At 42.9% G+C, this 13,335-nt stretch overlaps 1 protein-coding gene across 1 annotated transcript; it reads left to right on the top strand.

Moving 5' to 3' along the window:
• Window positions 1–6,970: 6,970 nt before the first annotated feature.
• Window positions 6,971–10,669, top strand: LOC145075690 (uncharacterized). The gene is made up of 2 exons (XM_079021837.1): window positions 6,971–7,363; window positions 7,971–10,669. The coding sequence occupies exon 2, from the start codon at window positions 8,108–8,110 to the stop codon at window positions 10,667–10,669; it is 2,562 nt and encodes an 853-aa protein (XP_078877963.1). The 5' UTR covers window positions 6,971–7,363; window positions 7,971–8,107.
• Window positions 10,670–13,335: the final 2,666 nt, after the last annotated feature.

The raw sequence follows: 13,335 nt of genomic DNA, 5'->3' as shown, positions 1-13,335 counted from the left end.
TTGCACTTCCATATACTCTGAATCTGCTCACAAGGACTCCCGGGTCCATGCATTGCTTTCCATTAACACGATCAATACCTGGGGCCAGACCATATCAATCATCATTCCCTGGCGACGCATTTCCTCATTCTCCTCATACCGATCCACTAACACATACATAGTCTTCAGCATGACTAGACCGCCCTTCCAAGCATTCAGCCTATCTGGACCACTCTCGGAACCTTCAGCATGTCTGGACCGCCCTCCTGGGCCTTCAGCATGTCTGGACCATTCTCAGAACCTTCAGCATGTCTGGATCGCCTCTCTAGGCCTTCAGCCTGTCTGGACCGTTCTCCCGAGCCTTCGACCAGACTGGTACACCTTCCGGCCTTCATTCTTCCCGGTCTGCTCAACTATCATACATCATTCCAACTACCCTTCCAGGGAATCCTCCCCGTTCATGCTATTCTAGCCCCTTAGGGGTTTCGAACTCTTGTTCCGATCTTGGAATCCTTTCCATGGCCTAAACCCAGGCCTACCATCAAACACTATCTTTCCTGAATCCATGTTCTGCTCCCTGCCCCCACTAGTCTGCCACCTACTCATACCAGCCCACACTCTTGGCTGACTGAAACACTGCTAACTCCCAAACTTCTAATCAACCTCAAATACTTGTCGATTCTATTGAGAATTTTCCAATTCTCCCACTTAGAGCACTGACTACCAACCACCGGTGATCCAACCGGCATCACTTAAACATTCTTACTCAACAAATTCTCTTATACTTGAACTGATTCTAAACGAGCAACCTCCACAAAACCACATTCCGACATCGCGCATCTCGAACTCTAAGGGAGTTCGACTCCTCGCTGAATACTTCTCAAATCGCAATTGCTATACCCGGCAACAAGACCATACAACCAAATTCTAACCATCATTCCCTTGGATGCTAACCATTACAACTCCTTACTACTATCCCTTTCAAGCAACCCATGAAACACGCAGAACGGTGTATAAAAATACAACACCACAAAATAATAAGATAATCAGACAACAACAAAATGAAAACGTACCCGTAACTGCATCCGGCTCTGCCCTGACCTCCTCTGCCATAAGTTGAAAAGCACGCCCCTGAGCCCTCGGGGGCTCTGCTCCACCCTGACCTCCACCCGTAATCCTCAAAGTGGGTAGTGTTGGAGCATGCACCAGTCCTGCAATAAGCTGTGGACAGTTGGCCTTCATGTGACCAACCTGATGGCACTGATAACAAATCCTCATATCCTGAACTGGGGCTAACTGACGACAATCCCTCGCATAATGCCCCTCTCTCCCGCACTTAAGGCATGCACCACTGGACCTAAAAACTCGGGTGTGACCCCTCCCGCACTTCCCATAAGTGCGGCTGCTCTAATCTCCCAACCTAGAATCAACGGTCTTGGACCGTTTCGGCGCCGGCTGTGTGTAACACCCAAGATTTTGAAAGCCAAGAAAGTAAAGGAAACCCTAAATTTAAGAGGGACTCGACGAGTCAAAGGAAGGACTCGGCGAGTCGGAGCGGGATCCGGGTCGATAAGAAAGTGACCAACTCGACGAGTCGGCCAAGTGGACTCGGCGAGTCTGGTCTGTGCGAGGAAAACCCTAAATCCGGGGCTTGGAGCCTATTTAAGCATCTTAATCTTCTTCCTAGGGCTCCTTTACAGCCTCTTGCACCCAGAACGCCGCACCTTAAGCCCCCATTGTGTTCATTCAAGCTTTTAGCCATTTTTGAGTGGGTTTAAGGAAGAAGAAGGAGTGGGAATCCTTGAAGCATCAGGGAGTGGCTTTGGATCTGAAGTTTGGGAAGCATTTCAGAGCATTAGAAGGTATCAATTCGTTTATCTCCTCCAGATTTTCCCTTGGTTATGAGTTTTGGGGCTTTTAAGCCATGTTTAAGACCAATCTTGAGCTTGAGGTCTAGATCTGAGGTTGCTACCTCAGATCCATGTTTATTTTGGTTTGTAATCCCAGAAAGTATCAGCCATTGGGTGGAAGTTGGAGCCTCTTGGTCCTAAACCCTAGCTATGGGTGTATTTTGCCTAGATCTCACCCTCTACACGTAAAGTTTGCAACTTTACGTGGGAAATAGGCTTGGGGAGGGTAGATCTATAGTTTGGAGCTCATGCATGACTCGGAAGTCCTCTGCATGTAAGTGGATCTAAGTGGACTCGACGAGTCCTTCGAGTGGACTCGGCGAGTAGCTTGAAGATGAGGAGGAACTCGACGAGTGGGATGAACAGCTCGTCGAGTCGGATGAAGATGGGCATGAACTCGGCGAGTTGGATGAACAACTCGTCGAGTTGGATGAAGTTTGTCGTGTGCTCGGCGAGTCTGTTCTTAGACTCGGCGAATCAGGTCGCGTGGTCCCAAACCCTTCGAGTTAAGTCTCGAGTCAGCGAGTCGAGCCAGGACTCAGTAAGTCGGACAGGACAGGAATCGGGAATCAGTAGACTCGGCGAGTCAGGGGCTGACTCGGCGAGTAGAGTCGCGAGTGGAAGGACTCTGGAATTATGAACTCGACGAGTCAGTAGGGTGACTCGACGAGTAGGGTTGACCTGGAAGGTTGACTTTGACCAGGACGTTGACTTTGACCATAGTTGACTTGGTTGACTTTTGGAGGTCAGTTAGACTAAGTGTTATGTTGATATTGGTAGCTCGGGGAGCTAGCAGAGCAGCAGTTCAGAGTTAGCGGTCAGGCAGCGGTCAAAGGGGTTAGCAGCAGCAGTTCAGCAATATCAGGTGAGTTTCCCTTTGTATGAATGGGTCTACGGCCACAATGCCGGCCCATGTAGTTATGAGTAGAAGACCCGGGGGTTAGCCCTAGGCACAGTATGCTAGTATGATATTTGGACGAGGTCCAATGACAGAGGGCGGGTGCCCAAGGAGCGGTTTATGTGATAGTCTATACTTGTTATCTGTGTGATTCTTGTATGTGCCTGGTAGGGAGGTGAGAGAGGGCGAGGTCCCGTATCTCACCAATAGCAGAGTGTGGATGGTGTTCCACACCTCAGTAGCAGCAGAGCAGGGGCGAGGCCCAAGTTAGGAAAGGAGTGAGAGTGGGCTGGGCCCGAACCTCACTATCAGCAGGAGTATGGACGAGGTTCCATGACTCATCAGTAGCAGAACTCGGGCGGGGCCCAGAGATAGGCGAGGCCTCAGAGCAAGAGTTGTTAGTATATGTTTAGTTTATGTAATGTTATGTGATATGTTTATGTGCTATTATATGTTAGAGGGCGAGGCCCTGTGACAGGCGAGGCCTAAGTGAAACAGATCTGTAGCCGAGCGGGGCTCGAAGCCAGGCGGGGCCTGGAGCGGCGGGGCCGTTGTAGCGGGCGAGGCCCGAAGTAGGGGGCGAGGCCCCGGATAGCGGGCGTGGCCCAGTATGTGCAGTATGTGGTTTTGCATGGTATGTGGTAAGGTGGGGAACTCACTAAGCTTCGTGCTTACGGTTTTCAGTTTTGTTTTCAGGTACTTCCGGTAGCGGAGGGAGGAGCTCGGGGTGATCGCATGGCACACACCATAGATTAGTCAACCTGGGAATGTTTACTCTGATAATAAACATGTGTTTTGAAATCCTATACTCAGATTATGTTTTGGAATGATGTCTTTGGTTAAAGTAATGTTTTATTAAAAAGAAATTTTTGGTCTTAAATTTTGGGATGTTACACTGTGACTGCGCCGGGGCCTGCCTCTACTCTCTCAACTGTAGCTCAATCTCCAACTCACGCCGCCGAGCGGCCTCCTGCAACTCCAGTAAGGTCTCGCACCTCTGCGTAGACATAAAGTGCCTGATGTCCCTCTTGAGCATACTTAGGTATCGGGACATCTGAGCCTGCTCCGAAGCAAACTCAGGTCAAAACATCGCCCTCTCAGTGAACATCCTGGTGATCTCTGTCACCAACTCTGAATCATGCTTCAGCTCTAGGAACTCCTGAGCCAACCTCTCTCTCTCTCTCTCTCTCTCAACTCGAGGAACATAATGAGTGTTGAACATCTCCCGAAACTGATCCCAAGAAACTGCAGGCCGCTGCACATCCGAATATGACCCGTGGTCAATCTCCACCAATCCTTCGCCCCGAGCCTCAATAGGTTCAGAGCACACCTCACCCTCTGATCAACAGGGCATGAACATGTGAAGAAACACCCCTCCACATTTTATAACCATCTCATAGCAACAATCGGGTTCTGAACTCCGTCGAAGGTAGGGGGCTTCGTATTATCAAAAGCTCGATACTTAAAACCTCTACCGGCTCCTCCCCTGCCGCTGTAGCCGCCGCGGCAGCCGTCTCTGTAAGAGTTGCATAGCGCTCATAAAAATACTCAACCATGGCGGTCTTGATCGACCCAAACAGTTCCAGAAACTCGGCCCGGAACATAGCAGCAAACTCATCATGCAGGATCTCACAAATCCTAGCATCCAACTCGTCTGTGCTCATCTGACCGATAACCTCGGGTGGTGCTGATCCACCCTGACCGCCCCCTCCTGCTCCCGATCCTGACACAGATCCGCTCCCAGCATGCCTCGTAACCACCATACTAAAATTACCGCAAAACATCAGATGCTACTCACTAACCCGGGAACCAACTCCCAACCCAACCCTAAGGGTTGTGACTTCCTTGATACGCGTATGGGTCCTGTGCTTTCAGTAGTACGGGCCCATACTACCTTCCACACCTACCCATATTTATATCAAGTATCACCACAACACCCTAGTGATGAACATGCATAACGAGCACTCAACCCTCACTCGTAGAGGAACACTGGAAATCTCATACAGAAAGAAACCCTAGGCTAGCAGGCATCATAAATCAGGCACCTCTATCATGCAATTCCCGAAGATCCCTATCCTAGTACTAGCATGCTGTTTAATCATATCTTATAAACAAATAACTTGTATGGTATTTTGGTGTTACTTACTGGCTCCGGCTGATCATACCTCCGCGTCCTCCTTTAGTCATTTTGAAAACCATTTTAAATCCTCTTTTTGAAAACTCTCCTTGATTTGAGACTGAATGTTCCTCCAATTCACTCAAACCAAGGCTCTGATACCACCTTGTAAGACTCTAAAAATTCCAACCAATTTGAACTTTTCAAAAACAACCCAATTTCATTTAGTTATTACAAAAAGGTTTTCAATACAATTATTATCAGAGTATTCCCAGAACCATATCATAAAACATAAACATGAGGAGCGGTACGATCACGCATTTGCCTTGCCACGGTCTCCTGAAGTACCTGAAACATTTAAACCACAACTGTAAGCCCGAAAGCTTAGTGAGATACCCGCAAAATACCAACCACATATACCATACACATAATATGTCATATCATAATAGAACAGAACAGCCATGCACTTTGGGTCTACTGTGTGACTGGTCTGCCGCACCGAGCCTACAGTCCACCTAGTCCACCCTCCGAGTCTAGCCATATACATCGAGTCTACAGTGTGATTGGTCTGCCCGCACCGGGCCTTCAATCCACCTGGTCCACTCTCTGAGTGTACAGTATGTCTGGTGTGCCCGCACCGGGCCTTCAGTCGGCCTGGTCCACTCTCCGAGCCTCGGCACGTCTGGCTTGCCCTATTAGGGCCTACAGTCTATCCGGACCGCTCGCTGGGCCTTCGGGATAACCTGTCCGCCCTGGGGATGTTGGCCTACAGCACAAAACAGGACCCGCCTCAACCCAACCCCAATCCAACAACCATGTGCACATAAACATATAATCATATATCAATTCGCAACTAATCAAACCGATCTTAACAGATCACATACATAACACATCCCTACCAGGATTCCGACCTAATCGGTCACTAGCATAGCATCATCCTATAAACCAGGATACCGACCCTAACCAGGTCTCTAACATACACCATCCTAGCTACCAGGATGCAAACACAACAAAGCAATAACATAACAAAAAACTACCCGGATTTCCATCCGATAAAGGGCCGGCCTTGGTGCCTTAGACCCTGTTGATATAGTGAGGATAACTCACCTTGCAACTGCCGATTGAAAAGATAAGATCACGCTGCTCCAACCTCCGACACGAACTCCACCACTGATAATACCAAAAGACTAAACTCAATAAATACCAAAACACCCCTGGAAGTCAACTGGCCAACTCTTGGTCAAAGTCAAAGTCCTCAGTCAAAGTCAAACTTCCTGACTGACTATACTCGCCGACTCAACCCTCTGACTCGTCGAGTCTCTATGCTATGAGAACCCCCATACCACGACTCAACTCGCCGAGTCACCCCAAGACTCGCCGAGTTCAAGGATCTTCGAGTCCTTTCCTGTTCAAGACACTGAGTCGTCCCTAGACTCACCGATTCGCGACTTAATCAGAAGAGGTTGGGGTTTCATGTCCAGACTCACCGAGTCCAAGAACAGACTCGCCGAGTCAAAGGCAATCTTCAACGGACTCGCCGAGTTGTTCTTCCCACTCGTCGAGTTTCTACCTATATTCATCCAACTCGTCGAGTTCACCCATGGAACTCGCCGAGTCTCGTAAGTTCTCATTCCATACAGAGGCTTTCCAAGCCATGCAGGGCTCCAAACCATAGATCCACTCCTCTACTGTCTTTCCCTCACGTAAAGTGGCAAACTTTAAGTGAATCCATGGAGATCCAAGCCTAAAACACTCTAGGGTTAGGCTTTGAGACAAAGGGGCTTCACCAACCACTCTTGGGCATGCTCCAATCTTCTTGCTCTTCAATTTCCCTCCATGATTCCCTCCTCCAAGGCTCTAATCTCTCACAAAGTAAAGCTCACACGAATCTAGGGTTTCTGGAACTCAATGGGAAGGCAAAGAGGCTGGGGAAGAGGTGTTATGTTCTTTATATAGGGTACAACCCTCGGGATTAAGGTTTTCTCTCCTCAGCACCAACTCGTCGAGTCCCAGCTACCGACTCGGCGAGTTGGTCACTTAATCCCGCGACCAATCTCCAGGGCCGGCCTTATGTTATTATTTGTAAAGGGAGGGCTTAGGGCCCCAAATTGTAAGGGGCCCCATTTTCAAGTCCAGTTATACTATCCAGCAGCACAGCCTATACTATCCATTCCTCAACAAAAAAACGTCGGCTATCCAATTCCAAACAATCACCGAACAACGACGCTGTGACGATTCTTTTCTCTCGGACTAATCAACTTCCCTTCTTTTCTCTTGGACTCGATTCGACGATTCTTCATTCCATCATTCGATCGATTCTTCTCTGTGACGATTCTTCCATTCGGACCATTCCACAATCCACAGCGGCACAGCCTATCGATTCCAATCGTCAATCCATTACTGATCGCTCAAAAATCGATTCTTCTGTGACTGTTGGCAATTTGGCATTGAATTGAAACGGTAATTTGCTTGTATTTTCCCTTTTGATTTTTGATTTCCTATTGTCTGATTATAAGATTATATAATTGGGGATTTGGGGTAATGTCTTATGTGGTTAAATGTTAAATTGTTTATTGTTAATAGCTGATGATCAGGGCCGGCTTACATTATGTATCAGGTTAGGCCTTAATTATTTTAAACGATAGAAAATCTCAAAAAACTTGTAGATCTTCCAACCTTGGATTCAAAACAGGAGATTTGAATATGTGACAAAAAAATTTGTCAAGGGCAAATTACAGATTACTCTCCAAAAATTTGCTATTGGTCTAAAAATGTCAATCTATATTGTTGATTAATGGACTAGTTGGTTTTGATTTGCTTACACATGTTCATCTTTAGTTAAACGAAGTAGGGACCTTAGTATTTATCTTGCTGTTTGGCTTTTAGTTTGATTAATTGGCCCCAAACTCCAATGTTTTATTATTAAGTTATGTAATGTCTTATAATTAAAAACAATGTTTTATTATTAAGTTATGTAATTTGTATTCTATTTGTTTTTGGCTTTTTCCAAATGACATGAATGATCAAATTTGTTAATCTTTTCAATTCTCTGTTTTTTTTATTTCAGATTGGCAGATTCCATTGTTCACTGATTTCAGATTGGCAGATTCCGTTATTTTTGAGTTTTCCATTATCTTAAGGGCGGTATAATCCTAATCTATATCTTCTATACTATAGTTATTATTAATCAAATAATTAATAAACATGTCAAAGAGAAAATACGAATCAGGTGCTTCAAAAAGGAAACGAAAAATGCAAGAAGAAGCTTTTATAGATAAACAAAAAGGTTCATTTTTAAAATATTTAACTACAAACAAAAATGTTGATAATGAACAAGAAGAAATTAATGTTGATAATGAACCAGAACAAGCTAATGTTGATAATAATATTGAACAAACTAATATTGAAATTGATAACGAACAAATTAATAGTGAAAATAATAATGAACAAACTAATATTGAAATTAATAATGAACAAACTAATAGTGAAAATGATAACGAACAAACCAATATTGAAATTGATAACGAACAAACTAATAGTGAAAATAATAACACACCTTTAAACATATATGATCCAAGTAGATGGAATAATATTAGTACTAATTTAAGAGATTTAATTGTAGAAAAAGGTCCTATTAAAATTTATGATTTTAAATTTCCAAAAGATCAACACTTAAGAAGCTTTAGTACATCTCTTTATATGCAAAAAATACCAAATGGAGAAAAATACGAACGAACATGGTTGGTTTATTCCATAGATGTAGATAGAGTTTTTTGTTTTTGTTGTAAATTATTTAATGTGAATACATCTACATGTTCATTAGCACATAAAGGTAACAATGATTGGAATAATATTTCTAGTATACTAAAAAGACATGAAGCAAGTAACGGACACATTCTTAATATGAGGTCATGGATTGACTTACAAACTAGATTAACAAATAATAAAACAATTGACAAGCAAATCCAAGAACAAATAAATAAAGAAAAAGATCATTGGAAAAACGTGTTAATAAGAATCATTGCTGTAGTTAAAACTTTAGGAAAATGTAATTTAGCATTTCGTGGAACAAATGAAAAAATTTATGAAGAAAATAATGGTAATTTTTTAACTATAATTGAAATGATTGCTGAATTTGATCTTATTATGCAAGAACATATTAGGAGAATTAATGACAAAGAAATTCATAATCATTATCTTGGACATAATATGCAAAACGAACTTATTAGTTTATTAGGAGAAGAAGTTAAAACTAAAATTATTAAAAAAGTAAAAGAGGCTAAATATTTTTCAATAATACTTGATTGTACTCCTGATACAAGTCATAAGGAACAAATGTCAATTATCTTACGATGTTTAGATCTTTCAACCACTCCAATAGAAGTTAAGGAGTACTTTCTAGGATTTTTAGTTGTAGATAATACAACCGGTAAAGGCTTATATGATGCTATAGTTGATGAAATTAAAAATATAGGACTAGATATAAATGATGTTAGGGGTCAAGGTTACGAAAATGGTTCAAATATGAAAGGAAAACATCAAGGTGTACAGAAACGATTGTTAGATATTAACCCTAGAGCATTCTACACTCCTTGTGGTTGTCATAGTTTAAATTTAGTAATTTGTGATATGGCTAATTCGTGTGAAAAAGCTAGTGAATTTTTTGGAGTTATACAACGTATATATTCGATATTTGCTTCATCAACTCAAAGGTGGAAAATATTACAAGATAATATATCAAACCTAACACTTAAATCATTATCGCAAACTCGTTGGGAAAGTAGGGTAGAAAGTGTAAAAGCAATTAGATTTCAAGCACCACAATTAAGAAAAGCACTTTTACAATTATCTAAAAATTGTGGAGATCCAAAAATTAAAAGTGAGGCTAAATGTTTAGCTACATATGAACTTGAAAACTATGAATTTTTATTAGGAATGATTATTTGGTATGATGTTTTGTTTGCTATTAACACTGTTAGTAAAAGCTTGCAATCAAATGATATGTGTATCGATGATGCTATAGATCAACTAAATGGACTTTTGTGTTTCTTTGAAGAATATAGAGAAAACGGATTTGAAAAGGCTTTAGATTATGCAAAAGAATTGGCTTTAGAAATGAATGTAAAACCAGAATTTCGTGAAAAACGTATCATTCAAAGAAATAGACGATATGATGAAAATGTTGCTAATGAAACTATTAAAACTCCTATTCAGTTATTTAAAACTGATTACTTTTTATATATAGTAGATAAAGCCATTACTTCACTTAAAAGTAGATTTGAGCAATTTAATGAGTTCAAAAATATTTTTGGTTTTCTATTTAGTATAGAAAAATTAAAATCATTTGATGAAAATACTTTAAAAAAACATTGTTTAAATCTTGAAAAAACTTTAAAGCATGATAGCTTAGATATTAATGGTTTAGATTTATTTCATGAACTAACACTATTAAGACATATTGTACATTTAGAACGTGATACAATTATTAATATACTTAATTACATTAAAAAGTTTAGTTCTTTTCCAAATGCATATGTTGCCTATAGGATTATGTTAACTATTCCTGTAACCGTTGCCTCTGCCGAAAGAAGTTTTTCTAAATTAAAACTATTAAAAAATTATTTAAGATCTACAATGTCACAAGAAAGATTAAATGGATTAGCAATTTTATCAATTGAAAAACAGTTAGTAAAAGAAATTGATTATGAAAATTTCATTAAAGAATTTGCATCTAAAAAAGCTAGAAAAATTAACTTTACGTCATAAAATATATTCACAAAAAACATATACATAAAAAAATTTTTTTAACTCCGCCATTTGTAAACTTTTTAGTTTATTATTGCCGGTCCCAAGCCCGGATAAAGGAGGAGGGTTTATAACATGAAGTATAGTAAATGCCAAAGGGCCACAAATTTTTGGTTCGCTTAGAGCCCCCAAACTCGTTGAGCCGGCCCTGCCAATCTCACTCTGACTCGGCGAGTCGGAAGACCTACTCGTTGAGTCCCTACCTTAATTTACACTTTAGCCCTTCCACTAAGCTTCCGAATTTCCAAGATGTTACATCTCCCTAACATATGGGAGTATGACACCTCCTACCATATAAGAGCTCAAAGGGAGGCATGCCAATACTGGAATGATGGTTGTTGTTATACGAAAACTCAACCAAGGGAAAATAAGTATCCCAACTTCCTCCAAAGTCCATAACACATGCACGCAGCATGTCCTCCAACGTATGAATCGTCCACTCACCTGCCTGTCTGTCTGTGGGTGGTATGCGGTGCTGAAGTGCAATCGGGTACCCAACTCCTCATGAAACTTCTTCAAGAATCTGGAAGTAAAACAGACATCCCGATCTGACACTATCGATGCCGGCACTCCATGCCTAGCCACCACATCTCTCACATAAATCTTGACCAACTTCTCTGCGGAAGAGCTCTCACTGATAGCAAGGAAATTAACACTTTTTCAACTGATCCACAATCACCCATATCGCGTCGACATCTCGCGTGGTTCTCGGTAATTTGGTGATAAAATCCATGGAAATATGTTCCCACTTCCATTGGGGAACCTCTAGAGGCTGTAACGGGCCATGTGGATGCTGGTTCTCCGCCTTAACCTGACGGCAGGTCGAGATCTTCTCAACTACCCATGCCACATCCCTCGTCATACAGGGCCACCAGTAGTCTCTCTTCAGATCCAAATACATCTTAGTGGCTCCTGGATGGATCGAGAATCTTGATCTATGTGCCTCCTCCGTCAGTATATGTCGAGCTCCACCTGTATAAGGAAAATCCGCCCATAGAAAGTCATAATCCCCTGACTATCCGTCTCAAACTCAGAAACATGTCCGATTACCCACTCCCTATTGAGGTTCTTTGGCCTCACAGCCTCCACATGAGCCTCCCGGATGGTATCAAGGACTGGAGTCATCACCGTCATCCTCATACACACGTCTTAGATCGGTTCACTCTCTACTCTATGTCTCAATGGCTACCATATTAGCCTTGTGTGTGTGATATAAGATCTCGAAGTAGTAGTCCTTCACTACATCCAACCATCTCCTCTGTCTCATATTCAGGTTGGTCTGATCCATGAGGTATTTCAGACTCTTATGGTCCGTGTATGGGTGTACCGGACTCTATACAGATAGTGGCGCCAGATCTTGAGGGCGAACACCACCGCCCCCAGCTCAAAATCATGTGTGGGATACCTCACCTGATGATGCTTTGACTACCTCGATGCATACATTATCATATGCCCCCTCTGCATAAACACTGCACCCAGTCCTGATATAGATGCATCACAGTAGACTACAAACTCCTCCACTCCCTCGGGAAGGGTTAACACCGGGGCTTCGCATAATCTTTGGTGAAGAGTCTCAAATGAGGCCCGCTGCTTGGGCCCCCATGCAAAAGTAACACCCTTCCGGGTCAATCTGGTGAAAGGAACAACGATGTTGGAGAAATCTCTGATAAATATCCGATAGTAGCCGACCAAACCTAGAAAACTGCTAATCTCGGATGGGGTTCTTGCCACCTCCCATCTCATAACTGCCTCAATCTTGGCCGAGTCGACCAATATCGCATTCTGATTAATGAGGTGCCCCAGGAACTGGACCTCTCGTAACCAGATATCACACTTGGAGAATTTGGCATAAAGCCTCTCCGACCTCAATACTCTAAGAATCTCTCTAAGATTCTCCTCGTGCTGCTCCCTGGTTCTTGAATACACCAAAATATCGTCGATGAACACGATCACCGATTTATCCAACATAGGCCTGCGCAGCTGGTTCATGAGGTCCATGAACACCGCTGATGCATTGGTGAGCCCGAAAGGCATCACCAAAAACTCGTAGTGCCCATAATGAGTCCTAAAGGCCGTCTTCTAAATATCCTCCTCGCAAAATCTCATCTAATGATATCCAGAACTCAAATCAATCTTAGAGAACCAAGATGCCCTTACAACTGATTGAATAAATTGTCGATACTCGGAAGTGGATAACGGTTCTTGACCGTCAGCGTGTTCAACTCCTGGTAATCAATACACATCCGGTGTGAATCATCCTTTTTTTTTGACAAAAACGATCGGTGCTCCCCACGTTGAGCTGCTCAGTCTGCAGAAACCCTTCCCCAGCAGCTCCTGGAGTTATGAGGATAACTCATGCATCTCTAGTGGCACAAGGCGATAAGGTGCCTTGGCAATAGGCGTCGCACCCGAAACCAAATCAATCCAGAACTCCACCTGCCTCTCAGGAGGCACTCCCGGAAACTCCTCGGGAAAAACATCCAGAAAATCGCACACTATTGGAACCTTGGAGATAGAATTCGGCCTCCCCGTAGCAACCCGCATATCCATCACATATGCCAAAAAGCCCATACAACCCTGTTGTAGACTCTGTCTCGCTTTGGCGGCAGAGCAGAAAGCTGATCCAA

The sequence above is a fragment of the Lactuca serriola genome, chromosome 9, assembly GCF_051521515.1.
Source record: "Lactuca serriola cultivar US96UC23 chromosome 9, Lser_US96UC23_V15, whole genome shotgun sequence".
NCBI lineage: Eukaryota > Viridiplantae > Streptophyta > Magnoliopsida > Asterales > Asteraceae > Lactuca > Lactuca serriola.
Note: the sequence above shows the minus strand (reverse complement) of the source record. Positions and strands in the feature narration are given on the sequence as shown.

What these genes read in the sequence shown, in the direction of transcription:
- LOC145075690 (XM_079021837.1), top strand. Translation starts at nt 8,108, where the DNA reads ATGTCAAAGAGAAAATACGAATCAGGTGCTTCAAAAAGGAAACGAAAA.